The sequence below is a fragment of the Octopus sinensis genome, linkage group LG13 (genome assembly GCF_006345805.1).
Source record: "Octopus sinensis linkage group LG13, ASM634580v1, whole genome shotgun sequence".
Classification (NCBI taxonomy): Eukaryota; Metazoa; Mollusca; class Cephalopoda; order Octopoda; family Octopodidae; genus Octopus; species Octopus sinensis.
Window position 1 is genome coordinate 53413464 of NC_043009.1, and position 25000 is coordinate 53438463.

The 25000-nt window shown below is 34.9% G+C and overlaps 1 protein-coding gene across 1 annotated transcript in view; it reads right to left on the reverse strand.

Moving 5' to 3' along the window:
• LOC115218300 overlaps window positions 1-25000 on the reverse strand; it is a 1044479-nt gene that overhangs the window by 140858 nt on the left and 878621 nt on the right. The window contains exons 7-9 of the mRNA XM_036508355.1: window positions 23408-23662; window positions 9033-9093; window positions 5003-5092 (exon numbers count right to left, since the gene is read on the reverse strand). Of these exons, the coding sequence (XP_036364248.1) occupies window positions 5003-5092; window positions 9033-9093; window positions 23408-23662 (406 nt within the window). The remainder of the gene's footprint in view (window positions 1-5002; window positions 5093-9032; window positions 9094-23407; window positions 23663-25000) is intronic.

Here is a 25000-nt window from a genome sequence, read left to right on the forward strand (position 1 = left end):
ACCCCGGGACTTATTCTTTGTAAGCCCAGTACTTATTCTATCGGTTTCTTTTGCCGAACCGCTAAGTGACGGGGACGTAAACACTCCAGCATCGGTTGTCAACCAATGCTAGGGGGACAAACATAGACATACACACACACATACACACACACACACACACATATATATATATATATATATACATATATACGACAGACTTCTTTCAGTTTCCGTCTACCAAATCCACTCACAAGGCATTGGTCGGCCCGGGGCTATAGCAGAAGACACTTGCCCAAGATGCCACCCGGAACCATGTGGTTGGTTAGCAAAATACTTACCACACAGCCACTCCTGCGCCTATATATATATATATATATATATATATATATATATATATTTATGGTGTAATGAATATGGTGGAACCCGACATGGGCAAAGTTATAAATGATAGCCAAAATAATATTGTGCTAAGACACTAGTTGTATGGATAAAGCTGAACGTTGATCGGCGGATTCTAACCATATAATCTGTGAATTGAACATATGATAGGTGCTCATAGCATTACACAAATGCATGCAACACCTTGAATTTTCTCGAGTCTACTTTACTTCAGTTTCGAAACACTCATAATGTAAACATCTTACGTATCTTGCTGGTAAGAACAAAACTTACAAAATAGGTGGAAAAAATTCAAAAATATTTTGCTTGATTTAATGATTTTGTGTGTGTGTGTGTTTGTGAGTTTATGTGTGTACGTGTGCGCGTTTGTGTGTAGATGTGTGTATATATTTAATATATATATTGTACATGTGCATACAGAATGTAAACAAGGGCAAACGTACAAACAATATATATACATTTATATATTTTTGTTATATATTTTAATATGTGTGTGTGCATGTGTGTGAGCGTGCTTTTTTGTATAAAGATATATTTAATATTTAATTAACTTAGTGTCACTATATTTAATGTAACCACAAAAATACTAAAAATAATTACATCATAGTAATTTTATTACAGTGAAATAATTTGTAACTGTATTTATAAATATTTATTACAAAATCATAAATTCTCCGCCATCTGTCTATTTATCTTTCAACACACGTTCTGTTAAATATAAATGTATGAATGTATTCTGTTTCTAAAAGATTTTCTAACATAGGTTCTCATACTCCAAGGTACTTGAGCAGGTTTACAGCATTGTTGAATCTTCTGTGAAACGTAATGAATATAAAATGTGAGTTTTCACGGTTCAGGTCGAAGAAGGGATCTACGGCTGGTATATGTGCCTGATTAATTTTTAAATACCACTAAGTAAAATCCAAGTTAGTCTTCCTATTTCGAGAAACAACTTGATAGATTTCTATATTGTATATCTGAATCATTCACACTGTCCGTCGCTACAGGGACTTCACAGATAAGTCAATATTTAATATATTTCCCTAAAGATAAAGTAAATGTCATGAACTCTTCTCCAGTAAATGAAGCTCAAAGTGTCCGAACGAATACTGTAAGAATAATCAAATAATGTAAGTATTGAATTCGTACACTCAGACGGTATTTTAAAACTCTACTGATGACGCAGAAAAGTAAAATGAAAACGATTATTAAAAAAAAAACAGGCGCAGGAGTGGCTGCGTGGTAAGTAGCTTGCTAACCAACCACATGGTTCCGGGTTCAGTCCCACTGCGTGGCATCTTGGGCAAGTGTCTTCTACTATAGCCCCGGGCCGACCAATGCCCTGTGAGTGGATTTGGTAGACGGAAACTGAAAGAAGCCTGTCGTATATATGTATATATATGTGTGTGTATGTGTTTGTGTGATTGTCCCCCTAGCATTGGTTGACAACCGATGCTGGTGTGTTTACGTCCCCGTCACTTAGCGGTTCGGCAAAACAGACCGATAGAATAAGTACTGGGCTTACAAAGAATAAGTCCCGGGGTCGATTTGCTCGATTAAAGGCGGTGCTCCAGCATGGCCGCAGTGAAATGGCTGAAACAAGTAAAAGAGTAAAAGAGCTCTAAATATATCCCTTAATGTCCTACAAGAAAGAGTTCCCTTCTTGATACCAATGGTTTATTTGTATCAGGAAACAGGATAATCCGATTACTAAACAGTACTATATGTATTTTTTGTGTATTTGGTTTGCAACGCTCTCGATGTGAACTCGTCTGTTAAAAATAATTTGTTACACCACGGGAGGGTCATTATATCAATAATAAAAGCAATCACTGGTTCTATTTCACTTCTTTGTTATTTGTCGATTGGCAATCTATTGAACTAAGCGATTGTATGATTAATCGTTCGGTCCATTAATCAATCACCCAAGTTTGTCAAAGTCCCTTTTTTTTTACCGCTCGCGACGTCTTCAATGACATATCATCTCTAATCCTGTTCTAAGCAGACATGGGGGCCCTAGGTTCAATAAACGGTAGGAATTTTGGCGAAAAAATAATCTCGGGATAAATCGAGCAGATATACTTCCTTCAGAACAAAGGTTTGTTTTTTCAAAAACAAAAACTAGAAAAACAAGGAAATTTTTATTTTATAGAATATTATAAAAGTTTCGTTTCCAGTTGTCAATAATAATTCAGCCGTAATATATCATAAGAATGCTATGCTACGGTTGAATAATTCCAAGTCTAGACTATGCTGCGTCTTAAATATTTATATAAAAATACGCGAGAGTATGAAGACACTTCCAACACTCATGTGTTTATATTGTTATTTTTCATTTTATGTCCGGTCTCTTCATAATTACCATCGAAGAAGCCTACTGAGCAGTAATGAAGCTAATAAGAAAATGATAAGACTATTTCCTCAAAGGTCCGATGATGGTCGAAACCTACCTTGTACTTACTGGGTGTGCCCTCCTCCATATTTTGATAAGGTATGAGAGATGAATATTAGTCTAGCATTTTAGAATAAGGTAACTCTTATACAAATATCAAAAGTGATAATTTGGCCGACAAAAGTTTTGTCTCGGTTTAAGTGAAACAGTAATGCAGATGTTAGTGAATTTCACAACGAATAAAATCTACTTAATACTGCTGTTGACAATGAAAAATCATTGACCTGGAATAAGATTTAAATCTTATGTGAATGTCTGAATATGGCTCCATCCATATCGATTTGTAAATAAACAGTCGGATGACATGTCAATTGCGGAGCGTGCTCCACATTTACGTCGTATATGCTAAGTATGTATATTAGGGCTCACTTTCTTTCTCTCTCAAACATGCATAGGCTTTTCTTCCCACGGATAAACCTTACTTGCTTTCCCCTTTACACCATACATCATGACACTGTGATACACGATCCATATTGATCGTTTTTTTTCCTCTTCCTCTTTTTTCCTCTTTTTTCTTCTTTTTTCATTTTTCTTTCCATTTGTTCCTTTTCCCTTTTTTTTTCTTTTCCTTTTTTTTCTTTTTTTCTTTTTTTTGTTTTATTCTTTTTTCCCTTTTACGATCCCTTTTGATCGAAAACCTACGCCACCTTTTTTTCCTCCCCCCAAAGAAAAGCTCTACCTTGTAACTTGTCCCATCTGTGTGCAGCCCTGTGTGGTCAATAAAGAAACTTATCTATCTATCTATCTATCTATCTATCTATCTATTCATCCATCCATCTATCTATCGATTTATCTGTCAGTCTGTCTATCTATCTATCTATCTATTATCTATCTATCTATCTATCTATCTATCTATCTATCTATCTATCTATCTATATATCTATCTATCTATCTATCTATCTACCTGTCTGACTGTCAATCAATCAATCAATCAGTCAATAAATCCATAAATAAATAAATCAATCAACCAATTAAACTATCTATATATCTATCTGTTTACCTATCTATCAATACATATGTAAATACATTTTTTTTATTTGTAGCAGTCATTGGAATACGCCATGCTGGAGTCACCGCCTTGAAGGCTTCAGTCAGACAAATACAACCCAGCACTTATTATTTCATGCATGGTACCTATTCCATCGGTATCTTGTGCCGAACCACTGTGTTAGACACTTGCTCAAGGTGCAACACTTTGGGATTGAACCTGAAACCACGTGTTTGCAAAATGATTTTCTCGACTACACGGCCATGTCTGCGCTTGCATCTCCCTCTCACTCTCTCCACGTATATGTATATACATATGTGTATGTATATATGTGGAGGCGCAATGGCCCAGTGGTTAGGGCAGCGGACTCGTGGTCATAGAATCGCGGTTTCGATTCCCAGACCGGGCGTTGTGAGTGTTTATTGAGCGAAAACACCTAAAGCTCCACGAGGCTCCGGCAGGAGATGGTGGTGATCCCTGCTATACTCTTTCACCACAACATTCTCTCTCTTACTTCCTGTTTCTGTTGTACCTGTATTTCAAAGGGCCGGCCTTGTCACTCTCTGTGTCACGCTGAATATCTCCGAGAACTACGTTAAGGGTACACATGTCTGTGAAGTGCTCAGCCACTTACACGTTAATTTCACGAGCAGGCTGTTCCGTTGATTCGGATCAACCGGAACCCTCGTTGTCGTAACCGACGGAGTGCTTCCACACACACACACACACACACACACACACACACACACATATATATATATATATATATATATGAGTGTGTATATATTTATATATATATATGCACATACACTTATTCATAATATACGCTTGTGTGCGCGCGTATATTTGCTTGTATTAATATTTGTGCTTCTCTGTGTTAACATTGACGACATATCTTTCTTATATAAGAAAAGTAGGCAACAGGAAATAATTGAAGTGTATGTCCTCTCTGAGAGAGAGATAGTGCAGAATCTCTAAACGTCACCAATACTTCCTTTGTCTGGCGATCACTTCACGTGATCGGCGTTACTAAGTATTATATAACCGAATCGATAATAACAATAACAACAGCACCAACTACGATAAAAATAACAACAAGAACAAAAACAACAAATACACCTGAAACTTTAAATACTGCTACAAAGTCGACCAATGTAATTCAGTGTAATATCTTTATGTCTTACCTCGCCAGACTATCGGAACACATGCATCACAACTGAAGTTTAAGGATTCGTTGTCAGGCTCGTACAGTGCAACAACTTGCATTTTGCCACCTGTAATGATATCAAAAGGAGACAATGGATGAACCTATCTCGATCTGCTAGAAATAGCGTCTAATTCTCTTCTGAAACAAATCGTACAATTTTAAATAGAATAGGTAAAAACATTGGATAATCACAGGTGGATCGTCTTAATTCACATGCATGTATAAGTTTGTTCGAAACCCATCTTATTAACGCGATGTATACAGCTCACGTTACGCATTTGCTCGGCTTGTACAAGAAAAGTATTGCTCGACCTGTACGAGAAAAATATTGGCTTTGTGTACTCTGTGAAGTTCTTTAAATCTGTCACCCGTTTCTCTTCCCAGATGCATCGTTTCTCTGTTGAGCTTTCTGTTAGATATTAATTCTCTTCTTGTAATAGGTTCTTCTCTTGAACTGATGTTCTTTGGAACTGACTACTCTGGGATTGCTTCTCTTTGGTATACAAAAATTAGACTTTCGAGTTTTCTGTCAATCGAAGTTGTTAGCCCGCTTTCTTTTCCTTCCCTGAGGCTCAATACTTTGTGCTGAAAAAAGTTCTTTTAAATCATATCCCACAGTCTAAAAAGAAAAGAGAAATTGAATAATTTGATCCTACGTATACACAAGGTGGTGATGATCACGGCAAGAACGTCTTTGATCATAGATATTCTCATTCCTGATTAATCTGGACTTAAACAGCAATAATCAGATTAAAATCCCACCATGAAATGGAAGAGGATTCAACTGGCCAATCACTGTCGTTGATGATGCTAATGTTTTTGTTGTTGATGCTAATGTTGCTATAGTAATTGCTGATGCAATTACTCAATACAGCTGAAAGCCGAGCAGATACGAAATGTATATTTGTGTACCAATGTTGCAGATCATAATCGAGATATTGTAAAGTGGAGCACGAAGTTGTCGCGTACACTAAATATCTGGCAGAATTTAATCTCTATATTCTGCATTGAAATTGCGCATGAACATTTGCTTCCCGTCTGATGTGGAAAATTGTAAATTCCAGTAATATATTCAGGAATGATAAACTTTACATCACCCATCGGCATTTATAAGCAAGTGTTACTATCAGAAGGACAATGTTATTAACATAAGGTATTATTAATGTTATTGAGGTAGTAAGGACGATTAATTCGCAAGTGCCTATTTTTTACTGCACTTTAGCTTTTAGGTTCAATTCGTGCCCAGGTCAAATTCGACTTCGGTATTTCAAGGATTAGATAAAATAAAGACTAGTCTGGCACTATGGTCGATGGGATCGGCTAATCCCCTAATATTATTATAATTAAGACGGCGAGCTGTCAAAATTGTTAGCGCATCGAAGAAAAAAAAAGTGGCATTTCTACCGCATCTGTACATTCTGAGTACATTTGCATTTACCTCCTGCCGCAGTCAACTTTTCCTTTCTTCCTTTTACTGGCATTGGTGTAATCGAGTTAACCCCGCTCCCACTAAAATGACTGCCATGGTGGGAATATCTGAAACAATTTTATTTTCATTTCAACTCGAAAACCGAGTCTATCGAATCATTTATTAATATAATTTTTGTTAATTTAACATTTCTTTAATTGCAGCTAAGTTCTGTTGTTTAAAAATGGTGTCTATTTTTTAAAATAAATATCAACATACATAAGTAGAAAAAAATTATACTTTTCTTAGTTGACCTATTATCAATCTTTTACTGTTTTAAGGATTGCAGCCGCCGACTGAATTGTTAGACCATCGGACGAAATATTTAGTGTTATTTCTTCCGACTTATTACGTTTTGACTTCATATTTCGCCGGGGGTCAACTTTATTTTTCATCTTTCAGAGATCGATAAAATAAGCACCACTGTAGTACTGTGGTACTTCGGTCGATGTAAACGACAACCCATCCCCTTAAAATTGCAGGTGTTGTAACAAAATTCGAAACCATTATTGCCTTTAGAAAGGTTGCGGGTAGCAGAATCGTAAACATTCCGTATACAGTGGTTAGCGCCACTCTGCCAGCTTCAAACTCTGAACTCAAATTCTGCCGAAGACCGAAGTCGACTTTGCCTATCATTCTTTCGAAGTTAATAAAATAAAAACCAGTTGCGCACTGGGTTCGTTGTAATAGATTAGCCCCATCCACCAAAATTTCAGACTTTGTACCTTCTGTAAGAAAGAATTATTATTTTAAGGATGGATAGATGGTAAAATCAATAGAGTGTCGGTCGATATCCCTTACAGACGTGGGTTAAATTGTGACTAAATTGTGAATTATTTTACCCCCAAGGGATCGCAGTGCAGCCACTACTATTGACAAACCGGACACGTGGCCCGAATACTTGAAACAAAGTAAGCTTTGCTATAGACAGTCAAGGCACTCAAGGGATAGTTAAAACAGCCAAGGTAATTTTTTAAATTCTATCGTTCCGAGGTTAGTTAATGTAATCAAAACATGCTGCTGCATGGCCTTAATTCAAGAACTGAAATCAATAAATTAATATTTATGAATTAATAATCTATATTCTGTTTTTTTTTCAATGATTGAATCTCATTTTATTAATCATTAGCGCTATAAAAGTAATTATATCTTGTAAAACCCATGGGAAAATTCATCCTTTGGAAAGTGGATATGATTGAGTAAATGGATGAAAGAATGCCAGATGTCTCTTGAGTTTACATATAACTGCTGATATTTCACCTGACTAAACTTTGAGTGTTGTTCTTATTCTTCTGTTGATGTTGATGGTGGTGGCAGCTGTAATGTTTAGTGTTTAGCCCTAATAATGTTTTCTACTATAAGCACAAGGCCTGAAATTTAACGGGAGGCGACTAGTCGATTATTTCGACCCCAGTACTTGACTGGTTCTTCATTTTATCAACACCGAAAGAATGAAAGGTAAAGTCGCTCGGCGGAATTTCGGTACGTAAAGATAGACGAAATGTTGCTAATCATTTCGGCCGGCGTGTTTAAGATTCTGCCATCTTGCTGCCTTTGTAGCCCTTATCATAAATTGTCTTCTAGATATGGCCAGCGCATCATTTTAGACAGTTTTCCAGCAAAATGCATTGCACACTGTGTCGACCGTTTACTTTATATTTTATTTTAAAAGACAGTAGGTTTGTTTGAGGGGCCGAAACTTGGCTGCTATTTCTTACACATCAAGCAAATAGCCACCTTTAGTTCACATCATTATATCGTTTTACTTAATACTTTCACTGGAAACATTCCTTATGATGTCTCAAAGACTATTTTCCAAGTTCTTTCATTGTACTTTGAGTGTTTGTTCAGACAGAAATCTAAAAACATCTGGAGATATTCACAATATAAAGTGTTTAGTTAGATCCAAAGTGAAGAGCTTCTACGAGATCATTCTACTAGCTAGAAATATCAGTCACCTATGCAGTAAACCAGTGATTATATCTTAATGAAGGAAATTATATACTAATTGAAATATAAATGTAGTTGTTAACAGTAATTCTAATTATCTTATCAGAACATTCTTACACTAAGTGTTTCATCTCCTTCCAGCTTTCGGCTTCTCATGCTGGTACAATTAAGACAGAGCGTTAAAAAGCTCAGTCTCCAGTTCTGTCCCACTAGGCGTCATCTTGGGCAAGTATCTTTTATTATAGCTCGGGCTAGGTCACATTCTTTAAGGCTTAAATAAGCCTTATGCCTCAATTGTAAGTTTAGTAGGACAGTAGACCACAAGAGTGAAATATAAATAAACCGAGACTGGAGACAATATAGAACTAACTGTTGTATACTACCGCAGAAAAATGATTTGAGCGTGGAGGTCCAATACTGCTGATGCCTGAGAGACATAAAAGCGGAAGAGATACATAAGTAGGTAGAAACAGATAGATAGATAAATAAATAGATAGATAGATAGATAGATAGATAGATAGATAGATAGATAGATAGATAGATAGATAGATAGATAAATAGATAGAGAGAGAGTGTTATCAAGTCTTACCTTGGTATTGTTGAATAACTGCTAGACTCTGGCGGTCTGGACCATCGAAAGACACTGGACCCTGGCAATGAAACACGCAAATAAATAAATGTATTGGACATGTTATACAACTCCTTAAAAAAACATGGAATAAATCATGTCTGCGTTGTCAGGGGTAAGTTTGGAAACTACTTTGATTTCCCTGTGACACGATTTCACTGTTGCTTCAGCTTCAGGACGTATTTTTCTTATAATTTTGGATGGGCTAAGGGCTGTAATGATTGATAAGAGAAATTTGCTTTGTAGAGTCGGTTTGTAGAGTTAAAATATCGCGCGGTGCAACGCGACCATCAATGACCCTTGGGCAGTTCAAGCAGGTATGAACTTCTTTCGATTCTTTCAGCTGAGAATGAGACCCTGAAAAATACTCATGGGTTTTGTCCTTACTTCTCTCACTACGACGTTAAAAAAAAAAATATATATATATATATACATAAAAACATAGTTACATACATACATACATATATATATATATATATATATATATATACAATACATACCCACATACATACATGCATACACATATTGATACATGTATATACCTACCTACCTACATACATGCATACATACATACATACATACATACGTCAAGACTTGCGTGGGAAAGATTTTCCTTAGATTGATAGACACAAACTTCACACATACACATAGATATAGGCACTTATTTAAGAGGTACAACCTAAGAGTCTCCTTTAGTTGTGCACCTAACATTAAAAATAAAAATCTTAACAAGTACCCACAATACAAGGGAAGAGGAAGGTTACTCTTGCAGTGTATATAATAACTGTCCAGTAGGAGGCCGATGCTAGGCTGAAGGGGTCATATATGTAGCTACGGTGACCTGCTATCCGAATTAACAGTACAGTAGCATCCAACATCAATATTAGATTAACTAAATCTCACTCCAGTACAACTGCCATGCCTAGAGATAATCACCAGTACGAGACCGGCGTAACAAACGGCGTTACCGACGACCCTAGTACCATCGCCACAGGTAATGAACAAACTAGTATCATAGACACAGATAGAGTGACAAGGCCCGCAACATATCTTACCACCAGTACAATCGCCATACCTAGAGATGATGACAAATCCAGAACCAGTGACATGGAGGATGTATCCGGCGTTTCCAGTATCACCACCTCCACCACAGATGATGACCATTTAATTATGTTCGACACCGATGTGATGACCGGTTGCGCACCATATGTTACCGGGGGTGCGAACATGGCCACAGCCCGTGTTGGTAAATATATTGGATCTGCCAGTCTTCTTTCAAACGACACTTTCTTAACACCCCGTCATCCTTCACAGTCCCAGAAAGACGGTTTGTCACGTCCCTGACCCGCCATGTGCGGGAACCGAAAGATCACCGTGTGATATCAGGTGGAAAATAATTGATGATCATCCGAACCCATATACTAATGGAAGTGGCCGATGCAAGATCTGCATGGCGGAGATAGCCAAAATTCTTAAGGACTACACGAAAGCTGGCGCGTTAAACAGTCGTGAAGAAATGTTTACTAAATGTGTCCACTTCAAGCGCTACATACTGGGAAACTGGATCTCCCCGTTTGCTGGTTAAGCCCTTTTGACACTATAACGGTTGTTTATTCTCTGGTTCAGAGGAGACAACCCGTCCTCAATAATGTTACTTTTTTTTAAGACCTGTTTCTCGATTCCTTTCTCGCGATGTAGAAATTTTAAATTCTTGTCTTTATAGAGTCTGACAAGCTGTCCACAAGGCTTTGGCTTTCTGGATACGAAACCTTTGGTAACTCTATGTCTTAGAGATAAATTTTTTTGTTGTAACAATCACTTCTCTATTCTTTAGAGTATGCTTCTTTTCTGATGTATGATTTATTAATTATGTTTCGTTTTTGGATTTGGTTTGCAAAATTCTTTATGTGAGTTCGTGTGTTGAAGCATATACTGTTGTGTCTGGGGAGAGCCATTTTCTTTTTGTACTTTATATATATATATATATATATATATATATATATATATATATATATATATGTATATATATATGTATATATATATACATATATATACATATATATATACATTTTCTTTTTGTACCTTATATATATATATATTATATATATATATATATATATATATATATATATATATACATATACATATACGTATATAAAAAATGTAAATTAATAAGGATTTGAAATTCAAGCATGTAACTTAAGAGTGCTCTGTATAATTCAGAATCTGGCCAACCACATCGAACTCTCGAGGAAACATAGAATTGTCTAAGATAAAAAATTAAACGCAATTTCGCAGGGTAGTTCGTTTCTCTGGAACTCATATATCATACGGCGTATGAGTTCACTTCTTTGGATCTTATACATCATACATATATATTCAAGAAATCATAAGGAAGAATGGACAAAACTTGTTTATTACAATATTATTCTCATTTAGTTCACACTAGCAGTATCGCCCGGCGTTGCTCAGGTTTGTAAGGGAAATAACTATAAAGCATTTTTAGAGAGTTATAGCCAAAAAATGGAAAACAATATGGTAAATTTTTTTTGAGAGTTAAAAAGGAAGGAGTTGCGTCCCCTAGACAGTTCGTGTTTCTGATTCTCGACCCCATGTCGAATTTATCGATTTTTTTCAGAACTGGGGGGACTTTTCAAAATTTTGGCTGCGTTAGTTTTGAATTATGACATTGGGCTATGTGTGTGTCAAGTTTCATCAGAATCGGTTGAAAGCCGTGGTCAGGGTGAGGGTACAAGCAAACAGACACACAGAAACACGCACAGACAAACTGCCGTTTATATATAGAGAGATTATACCTGACACGTGTTTCTGCTGCATAAGTGTCTTAATGTGCTTTGATTTAGCACCTGTGTGCTTTTGCTTCAGCTGCAGTGCACATTAAAGCATCATAGACATACTTATACAGCTTTGTTGAAGATCGTGCCGAAGCGGGAAGGTGAAGTGAACAGAGAAATTGCGTCCTATAGTCCCTCTTAAAGTATATTTTAGTGGAGGTGAATCATAAAAACTTAGTATATATAGTTGTAGAGTTTCATGATAGTAGAATTTACTTTGAAATACGACATATCTATAGCTTCTGGTATTATTTAAACTTAGACTAACATTTTAGAATTTAAGGAAATAGATTATTTTATATACTTAGGAGTAGAAGAAACCTAAACTAGGTCAAGATTTATTCGCCTCACCAACCTCACTTAATGACGCTAGAATAAACTTTATAAGTGGAATCAAAAGTAAAAGAAGTTGAGAGGGGAAAAAAAGAGAAATGAGTTTTAATGTGAAATTCTTAAAAACTAACTAGAGTTAATCTACGATTTGGACTAGGTTAATTAACATGTACTTTTAGCTGCGAGATATTCTATTAAAAGTCCTTATTTCACGAAAAGATTTTTTCAAATTTGATCTTAGATGTTATTTTTGTTGTGTTTTAGACGAAATTTTACATGATTAATAAAATTTTATTGATTTTTTTTCAAGATATAATTTTGAAGCGTAGAAATCCTTGACGTCAAACATGAAAAAAAACAAAAAAAAAACGTTTACTTTTTGGCATGAATTCAAGCTTGGACATAATGCTTCTCAAACAGCTACCGATAACAAAAGAAGATGGGGTGAAGGTTCCACTAGTGATCGAACGGTAAAACAGTGGTTTGAGAGATTCCGTAGTGAGGAGGAGATACTTGAAAATCAAGGAGATAGAGGACGTCCATCCACCCTCGATGGTCAGCATTTGAAAAGAAACAATACATCTTTCTGGAATATAACCAGAGCATTACATCGGATGTTTAGTATAAACAACTGAAAGAAATGCATGTTTACTTGAGCAAATGAGACGTGGTCCAAGTCTGCTCCATGACAACGCTCGACCGCACGTTTCCAGGATGAAACTGCAGAAGCTCACAAACTTAGGATACGGGACTTTACCACACCTTCCATATTCTTCTGGTCTTTTACACATCGACTACCACTTTTCCAAACATCGTGACACATTTTTAAGGCAACAAGACATTCCGTTCCAAAACCGAGGTCGAATTCAAGGAGAGGCAAACATGACCTTGTTAATCGATGGGAGAAATGCATAGTTGTTCAGGGATCATATCTTAAATAATTAAACCTTTGTATAAAATCGATTTTTCAAGAATATAAGCTTAATTTAAAAATCGGCCATTTTTTTCTTAACAACCTAATATGGTTATATAACCTGTAATTAGAGTTAAATATACGGAATATTTCTTCCAAGCTTAAGTTACATTTCGAGTTCCGAGTATTATATAGTGATACTCTACTAATTATTGTCCATTTAATATCATATTTAGTGTTCTTATACTTTAAAGACCAGATATGTCTATTCAAGCATATACAATTCAATTTATCACTATCTTTGAACCATGGCGGTGGGTGACGCAATCATTGCTTAAATTCCGTAGAACATAGCTCTACATAATAGCTGGAAATATCACTAGCCATTACTGTACAGCTATAAACTATGTTCTCTCTGAAGCGTTGTCCTGCAAGCGGAACTTATGTATTGCCACAGTTATGACGATGCGTAGTGATATTAGCCCTGTATTTGCTACTGGCAGAAGTATTAGTTACTTCGTAAATATTACTACTTATTACCATATGGGCATTACTTGTTTCGCTATATGTTGAATTGAGTGTGTTATACGCTTCACCCAGTTCAATTAGTTCAAATAAGTGTGATTTGGGTCCAGTTATCTACTTGTTATCCAAACCCGTATTTCATTATCTTACTAGAGTCAATGACATTACGTTCCACTATATCCCTATAATTATTATTTCACCCAATTATATTACTTTTTATTTTTATTTTTTATCATACTTATTTTTTTATTATTTGCATTTACTAGGTTCCTATTAGTGAATTTTCTAATCCTCATGAAATCGCTTTCGCAATAATTTGGGTTAAGATTATCTTTGTCGATATTGCAACCTAATCGTTTACCTATTAAAATGTGGCTATATAGGTAGATGCTGGAAATTCCGTATCTACTGCTGCGAAAGATTTTGCAGGTATGTTTGTAGCGATGTGTGCGCATTGTACCAAAATATATGTCTAGATCTAGCTTTGCTTTTAGGGGTGTTGGTCACTGTTGTTGTGAAGAGTCCCATTTGTACATCTATTGTATATTTTCCTAAATGATCTGTTTACTATATTTTATTGTGAGTTCTGCTTAAAATTATATCGTTGCAATTTAAGAAACCACTTTAACGAAACAGCAACAACAGCAGTAACAAGAACAACAAGAAGCACAAGTGCACTACCAAACATAACTGCACCACGAGCAATATTAGCAGTTACAGGAACAGCAACAATAACAAAGACAACGTTTCACAACGGACAAACCACACGTCAGCGAATCTGTTACTAGGCCTGCTAGAAATAACAGCCAAAATATCTTTCAAACGCTTGTTACTCTTTTAACACCCACACACTAAAAAAGAACATCAGAAATACATATATAAATGCTAAAATATTGTCACATCGTATAATATCCTATTTACAGAAAATGTCACGGATGATTGACCATTTTTATGAAAATGAAAACGAAAAACACGACAACCTGTCTTCATAAAACCTTCTCAACTCGAAGACATTTACATGAAGATGGACAAAGAATTATCTTTTCAAAAATACTCGTTGCAAACCACAAAGACAGCATTTGCATGGCAATAAATTCCTCTAGTCACAGAAATGCTGGCATTCTTTGATATTTTGTGGATTATGGATAAACGGTGAGAGGAATATATAGTGGACCATTTTCTAAAAGTGGAGTTTTACAAAATGATATTTACAGTAACATTTATAATATAGAAGATCGGCAAAAATGTATAATGAATTATGCTTTAATTTGAGAATTTAATTTCTATAGTAAATATCTATCTATCTATCTATCTATCTATCTATCTATCTATCTATCTATCTATCTATCTATCTATCTATCTATCTATCTATCTATCTATCTATCTATCTATCTATCCATATATGTATGTAAACATGCATGTATGTATGTGTGTTTAATGAGGGATATTATGTGTGTTGATATAATAGAAAGCTCGGCGGTTATAAGCAGAATTCTTATAGATGGTTCTATAGAAGCAATAGCGGCGGTTATAATAACACATTCAATGGATTCATATAGAACTGGTGTGACAGTTATGACCTGCAAACGTATGTGGAAACTGTATCAGGGAGACATTCATTCTATTCGCCAACAGAATTGACACCTTGAATGCGATTAGCCATAGAAATAACAGCTACAATTCACACACAACTGTGAAAAAAAGGAAGTATCTGTGAAATAATGAAGTCCTAAATACGCGGTGCTAGAAGAATAAAGTAGGATATTGCATCTCGAATACAGTTATTGATACTGTGATGTTTAGTAACAGTCACTACTACTACTACTACTACTACTACTACTACTACTACTACTACTACTACTACTACTACTACTACTACTACTACTACTACTACTACTACTACTGTAGCGGCGACGACGAGAGACAATTCAGGCAAGTGTAGTTATAAGGTTACAATTCAGCTGTAAGTAAACAAGGTGAGTAAAGTAGACGAAGACGGAAATATCTGCTGTTGTGGTATGACATATGAAAGTCTGTGAATTATTACAGTGATTGTTACATTAAGGTATATAAATAAATATTACAAAACTATATCGCTGCATTTGTGACATAGACGACAAAGATTATAATAGTGTTTGATATTATGTGGAGTCAAAGACCAGAATGTACACGCAAACACTACATCGCTATACGCACGCACGCACATAATATATATGTATACATGTACACGTATATATATATATATATATATATATATATATATATACGTATGTTTGTATGTATGCATGTATGTATGTATAAATATATATGTATTTATGTATATATATATATATATAATAATAAATATATATTTATGTATGTATATATATATTATATGTACATATACATACATTATATATATTACATACGCACACATGCACATACATATGTATGTATAAATATATGTATATATATAAATAAATATAAATGTATGTATTATATATTTAGTATTTATCTCTCTATCCATCTATCTATCTATCTATCTATCTATCCATCTGCATATATATATATATATATATATATATATATATATATATATATATATATTATATATTATATATATATATATATATATACATATATATATACATATATATATACATATATATATACATATATATATACATACATATATCTGAATAAATATATATAGATATATATTAATGTATATCAGGAGGTAGAGTGTGTGTGTATAGTGATTTGGAATGAAAGATATAAATACGTAAATATTATTTTGTTTTGATAATCTGATAACCAAATATTCGAAGGCTGCAGACATATATATTACTTCCGATTTGCAATAAAGACCAAAAATGTCGCGTACACACGCACGCAACACACACGCACACACACACACACACACACCACACACACACACACCACACACACACACACACACACACACACACACACACACGCACGCACACACACACACGCACACACACACATGCACAAGCATACACGCACGCATGCACTCGCGCACACAGGCACACTCACACACAGATATATGTATTTATTTAATTTGATAAACATCACGAGCCAATTCATCTATGAATTACTTGTGTCCATACAAATAAACACCAGTATTTGAATACAGTCGCAAGCACGCACTCACACATAGAAGCACAAACGTATACGTTCATATACAGTGATAAATGATACTTAATGCTGACATATATTTAAATAGACGGCTAAACCTAGGGTTTACATACGGTCCCTGAGACATACATACTTACACACGTACATACACAGGCATTCAGGTATATACGTATATACACATGTATATAAAGATATATGCATGCATATTCACACACACACACACAAACACTACTTTATCGATCCCTCCATCCTTATACGCATACATATACACATACACACACACACACACACGCATATATATATATATATATAATGTATGTATGTACGTATATATTTATACTTTTATATATTTATATAAATTATATACATTCATGCATACATACATATATACATATGCATGCGTTACATCGTTACACACATAGATACATATATATGCACATACACACACACATGGATATACACATTAAATATATATATATATATATATTATATATATATATACGTATATATGTTCGTAGGAGAAGTAAATATTTATCAGATAGCTGATAAATATCAGAAATTAAGAGTAAAACAACGAAGAAAGAGAATGATCATCTCTCTAATAAGATATGTCTCCCAACTACCACAGTTAATTATCATCTTTCTATTAAGATATATCTGCCAACTATACGCAGTTAATAATCATTTCTCAAATAATATATGGCTGTTATGTGCATAAAGTTATTAATGTGACCATGTTGTAAGCTATTGAATGTTATGTGTATGCCGTGTACGCACGCATTTATCAACATATACATTTATCAACTTATACAGTTAAATTCTCCTTCATTTCAAATTTGTGTAAATAATGATATTCAGATTTGTTGTTCCCTCTTTCCTTAAGAGTACTGGGCGATTTGGATGTGATTTCGATGCTGTTTTTATCAGGTACAATTACTAATGCGAAATCAAGGACATCTTACTCCACAAGAGAAACCAAACAACATGATAGAGACAGCCTGACGTTTATAAATTAGACCCCTACCTATAATAACAATTCGAAAACGATAGCGTAGTAGAATTATTAGCACGTCGGACAAAATGCTTAGTGTCTCTTTACGTTATGAGTTCAAATCCCACTGGGATTAACTCTGCCTTTCATTCCTTCGGGATCAATAGGATAATGTGCCAATCGAACGTTGGGTTCGATGTCATCGATTTGTCCCCTTCCCTCAAAATTCATGGCCTTAAAGCCTGCAACAGACCAATTCCCCGTTCTGGGGCAATATTGTGATCTCCGTGACTCATAGGTTTATGTGGCCCATTCTTAGGCTATTTTTCTTTACTTATTGTACGGTGATCGCTTATGTATGCATGCCTGTATGTATGTATGTATGCTTGTATGCATGTATGTATACGACGGGCTCTCATACAATTTCCCTGTACCAAACTGGTTGACTCGGAGCCATACAAAAAGATGCTTGCCCAATGTTACGCGCTGTAACACTGAATCCCAAACCACATAGTTGCAAAGACGCGTTTAACTACACAGCTATGCTTGCACCTATAACCATACAACCATGCTTATCAACAGCATTTCTTGGAATCTTAAACTGACCAGAATCAACATCGGATCTTTTGCTAGTTGATGATTAACGTTAATTTTCCAAGGCATGTTATAGTAGATACTGCTCTCAATATCATAGGCCCGTAACTTGCTTGTCTGGTACAAACAGAACCAATACAAGCACACTCTACTAATACTAACAACGTTAGGCCACCACTTCACTTCAAGGATCTGTATTTCCGTTATTCCATTTAGTGTAATGTAGAGGCACATGACCTAGTGGTTAGAGCAGCGGACTCGCGGCTGAGGGATCGTGGGTTCGAATCTCAGAACGGGTGATGCGTGTGTTTATGAGCAAAACATCTAAGCTCCACGCGGCTCCGGCAAAAGATGATGGCGAAATTCTGCTGACTCTTTCGCCACAACTTATCTCAATCTTCCCCCCTGCATCTTGCAGCTCACCTGAGACGGACCGTCCAGGTGGGGGAACCTATACGTCAAGGAAACCAGGAAACCGGCCCTGTGAGCCAGGCGTGGCTCGAGAAGGAATAAACAATTTAGTGTAATATGGTGCACGTAAATGTATCTATTAATATCTGAATTGGGTGGCACTAGGAGATACAAACGATATTTGTATGATGATTGGAAAAACTTGGACGGTTCAACGAATCCTCATGCGGTTCTATATTCATTTCTTTTATAGTACTAATGATACAAGTAATAATGATAATAATCTTGTCAAAACATGTCACCTCGAAGATAGATCAATCACAGCAGACTATGCACTTTATAAGTACTAGTCGACCTGGGCGGGATTTGACATCAGAATCTAGCGAGAGACGAAATATCGCTAAACATAATAATAATAATAATCGCTAAACAAAAGGCGGCGAGCTGGCAGAAACATTAGCACGCCGGGCGAAATGCGTCGCCGTATTTCGTCTGCCGTTACGTTCTGAGTTCAAATTCCACCGAGGTCGACTTTGCCTTTCATCCTTTCGTGGCCGATAAATTAAGTACCAGTTGCGCACTGGGGTCGATATAATCGACTTAATCCGTTTGTCTGTCCTTATTTGTCCTCTCTGTGTTTAGCCCCTTGTGGGTAGTAACGAAATAGAAATATCGCTAAACATTTCGTCCAACGTGCTAAAGATTGTGCCAGCTCACCGCCTTTTTTTTTTAATTTGTGTATTAGACATTCACTAGTACAACACCCCCCCAAATATCTGGCACACTAGGCATAACAACAACGTGAAATTCCAACCTGTTGTCTCTTGTGGTCTCTGGGTGAGACTTGGAGCCAACTTGTACAGACATAAAGCAAAAGTCAAACATAGAATAATAAAAATAATAATAATAATAATGATAATAATAATAATAATAATAATAATAATAATAATAATAATAATAATAATAATAATAATAATAATAATAATGTTACTGCCCATGTATTTTAATGTTACTGCCCATGTATTTTAAGCTGTTACTGCCCATGTATTTTAATTTAACCTTAAAATAAAAAAAAGTGAACGAACTATTGAGTTTGGTTTAATGGTCTACCAATGTATACTATGAGTTTCTTTGCCCTAGGAGTCGGGAAGACGCTCGGCAAGAAATGGAAGCAAATTTGAAAGAAGAAGGAAAAAAAAATAATAATTATAAATATATAACAGGCCATGTTTTGTGGTCGTTGATTAAAAAAATCATGCAGTGTAACCGATGTAGATAGCCATTTCAGCTCAGAATAATATGAAAGTACAAAGAAACGGTTGAATAGAATACTGTTTTGCACTTGCAATCCTCAAGTGCAAGAACAGGGAATTTAACGAGGTCATAAACTTAGCAATTATCATCAGAACTTCGGAAGCAGTAGCAAAAATTAATCGAGAGCAAACATTGGAAAATTTGATTTTAATCAGGAAGTAAGTGTAGTGCGAAATCAACTTTATGTCCAGCTAGAAGTAACTAGATATTGTTTAGTACTATGTAAAAAGATATACAAAGAGCAGAATAAACGTTTAATATAGAAACTTTGAAAAAAATGCTGTACATTACAGATGATTAGTTGTGGTCCAGTGGGAAGCACAATCAAGCCGAACACAAGACTATTTCTGTGAAAGAACAATTGCACGTGCTCAAATGGTATGACCACAAAGTACAAAAATCCAAGGAGAATAACAATGTTAAAATCCATTTGGAGTTTATCATACAAATCGGCCATGTGATGGAACACAGAAAACGGTTATTTTGGTCGTGTAGAAGAAAGATAGAAAATATGAGATTGTTCACATGGCAATCTCCAGAAGCAAGAATATGAAAAGCAGAGGAGAGAGTGTGATCGGATTCACCGGACTGTGGAGAGAATTGAAAAAGATATGAATCTTTAAGGAAGTATGAAACCAGTTGCAGTTGGCGAGATCGGAAAAGTAAGAAGCAAACACAAATCCCGGTTCGATAAGTTACAACTGCTGAGAGTATATTATATGCTCGAGGAAGAAGGCACCTATTATTGCCCGCTATTAACCGACGGAGAGAGGGTTACACCAGTATCTAATTTATATAGAACAACGTAAAATGATTTGCCTTGCTCAAGGTCTCGACAAACAATCCGATTCAGGAGTTGAACACGCAGTATTTTGTTACTGAGCCGAACGCACTTACCACTAAGCTACAGTATGTGTTATTAAGTCACTCACGTGTAGTGAATGGTTGTATTATGTCTACCAAACAAATAACCCAGTGTTGTAAAAAGTCAGAATGCAAGAATGTTAATATAGAGGCGGTGGATTTTATATAGCCTTGTGTATTGATGAAGTTTTATTGGTGTAGAGAATTTTATGTATTTCATATAGGTTTCTACTTTTATCAACAAAATGTAGTTTTGTTGATTTTTAGATATCTAAATTTGGCTAATACTGGAGTTTAGTTTTCGTAAGCATTATTATAAGTAACGCATTTATTGTTTGCTATCAACTCACAGAAGTATGTTTGAAAGAATTCTCAAAACAGTTCTGTTGACTTATTCTTTTTTTTCTTTTTACTTGTTTCAGTCATTTGACTGCGGCCATGCTGGAGCACCGCCTTTAGTCGAGCATATCGACCCCAGGACTCATTCTTTGTAAGCCCAGTACTTATTCTATCGGTCTCTTTTGCCGAACCGCTAAGTTATGGGGACGTAAACACACCAGCATCGGTTGTCAAGCAATGCTAGGGGGACAATCACAGATACACAAACACACACATACATATATACATATATACGACAGGCTTCTTTCAGTTTCCGTCTACCAAATCCACTCACAAGGCATTGGTCGGCCCGGGGCTATAGCAGAAGACACTTGCCCAAGATGCCACGCAGTGGGACTGAACCCGGAACCATGTGGTTGGTTAGCAAGCTACTTACCACACAGCCACTCCTGCGCCTACGTATAATATTTCAAAATATAATATTATGTATAATATTTCAAAATAGCTAAAGCCAGAGAGTAGACAAGAAGTTTTAGCTGATCACCAGTTCTTCATAAAGATGAAGAACAGTAAATGTAATTCTACATCTAAGCCTGGAGGTAACTTAACTTAGCTACAACTGAGATAGGATTAATAAGGTAAAAGATTTTAAATGACTTCAATTATAACATTGCAATGGAGTAATTGTATCCATAACATGGATAAAAAGCGTATCTGTAACTTTAATCAATTCGAAATTGTTGAATTCTATTCCTCAATACTTAAATCGAATCTTAATGGACAGATACTTGTTTGCTAGTAATAAATAAAGAAAGCGTTTCCACAAGCACAAACTTACATCACGCTAATTTTCTATTATCAGTGTGAGAAACTATAGTTCATAGAAGCACTGATAGAACTCAGAACTGATGGTAATACAGAAATACCAATGCTTAGGCACTGAATAAATAAGTTTTGAAACAGACAAACAACTGCAGAAGCTATCTATATGTGGCTAAAATGCAATGTGGGACGCATCACTGACTAGGAGTTGAAGAGAAGATATTATAACCATACAGTCTTATTTTTATATTTCGCAAGAAATGCAACAAAAATAACTGATTGAGTTTGATAATTAAAAGAGAAAAATATAATTTCTATATTAAGTAGAAAATTGCCGAACGATTAAAACTCTAAAACAATAATTCTTGATTTATTGAAATGATCTTAAAAGACATGAAACCGTAAAATGTATTTAAGCACCAAATCGAAGTTAAGGAGGAACTGCAGATAATTTGAACAGAATGTATCAGAGTAGATCAAATTACTTTCACATTGCATTTAAGACTAATTTTTGTACAGACTAACACACATACACACATATATGATATTCAATATTATGCAATATGATATATATATATATATATATATATATATATAAGGATAAGATCGTTATTTAAAATACCGATCATATCAAGTGGCCAGCATGAGAATAAAAACCTTTATACGTAATAATAATTATTAAAATTATGATTAAGGGAATTTAAAAGATACTACCATGCTAGAGATAGCAGTGAAAGCATGACACTAAAGCCACATCATGTATTCATTCAGCACCATGAGAAAAGACAAATACACAAATAAACTAGCCAATAAATTATTGGATAATTTTTTGGCTAGTTTACTTGTGTATTTGTCTTTTCTCCAGGTGCTTTATGAATACATGATGTAGTTTTAGAGTCATGTTTTGACTGCTATCTCTAGCATGGTGGTATCTTTTAGATACACTTAATCATAATTTTGATAATTATATATATATATATATATATATATATATACATATGTGTGTGTGTGTGTATGTGTGTGTATGCATGTATGCATGTATGCATGTATGTATGAAAGTATATATGTGTGTGTAAACATGCATATAAACATACATACATATATCTATCAATATGTTTCCATGGACAACACATACAAGGCATGCACATGCACACACATACTATATGTAGTTGTAGCATCTGATAGGAAGAACAAAGCTGTTTTCGCAAATATATTACAGGTAACTGGGTGGACTTACCGAAACTCCTACAAACTCTAATTTATCAATTGTTTCTAAGAATTGTTTGCTCAAATTGGAACCGGATTCATATTGGAAGTGCTCAAGGTGTACGTCTTTAGGGTCATCGGAATCACTTCCGTTGATTTTCTCTTCGACAACACTTTTGAGTGTCAAGGCTATTGTCCAGATTGCATCGTATGTGTTGGTAGCGTGGGGACTGATAGGTGCCGTACCGTTGTTCAGGAAATATTCTTCAATAAAATCTTCCGTTGTCTGTGTGGGAGAAATATAGAAATATATAAGAGAAATATATAGAAATATATAAGTGAAAAATATAGAAATATATGAGACAAATATGCAAATATATAATTATTACAGTGTTCTGCTTCATATATTTACATATGCACTAAAGAAACTCGATGGCTAAGACTGCAATGCTTTGGGTTTATATTTTCTGAGTTTATATTAATCTGAGTTGACCTAGGGCTAAATAGTCCGTCCTTTCAGAGTTGCCAATAGCTACATTATCTATTTGAATGTTTCTGCAATAGTTTTAACTTGAAGCATGTGATTAGATTTGCAATAATGTTTCAAAGTTTTAAAATAGACCAAGAAATATCTCATGGCTTAGTCTACCATATAGTCGAAATGTCGAAGACCTTTCTACCGGATTTTCGTAAATTATATATTTAAACATTTCATTTTACAAAGAAACATAGGTATTGAACATGTTTATAGTTATAAACAAAAAGTAGGCTTTTCGCCTGATATGGTGAGTTTAGTTAGCTATTTTAATTTGAAGAAATTATCCATAAACAACAACATAGCATCTCCTACTACTTGTAATTTCATTACAGCAAGCAATTGTTTATATAACAGTAGTTGTCTTTCGAAAATTCAAATCTTTCGTGCTAAGGTCAACATAATATTAAGTGTCGCAGGAACATACATTAGTCTGATTCAAAATTGATTTAATATTAGGTTTTTATTGGCATAAGAATATTTAAGAGGAAATCAAGTGAAAATTAAGCAGGAGACGCTATGTGTATCTTAAATTTTATAATTGTATATGGTTTAAAAATTATATGTGGTATTCGCAATTCAACGGTCGATTCTCTTTCACAGATCCCTACATGCCTGTTAATGATCGTTCAAAATTATACTGCAAGATTTAAGTGAGAAATTACAGATATTATTTCAAATGGATTAAATGGACTCTGAAAATTATTAGGTTATTGTAGAAAATCTTCTACGATTTTACATCGCGATTACGTAGCCTTAAGCGGTTAATTGATGCAGTAAAATTTATAAGAAAATGCAAAAATCTAACAGAGTTTTTATCTCCGAATTTTAATCGATATGATTTACATCCCTTTTAGTGTTATTATAGCCATTACTTTAAATCCTCAATTGCAAGAATTCTTATAATATTTGAGATAGATATATCATTTCGATTCAACATATATTATTATATTCAAAACGGATCTTTGCGTAATTATTTTTACAACATACACTAAATGTTAAAGGATTCAATTTCCAAACAACTTTTATGTATATCATTAACTGATTAGAACGATAGGTGAATCACCGCTCTGCCTGTCTGAATCTGAA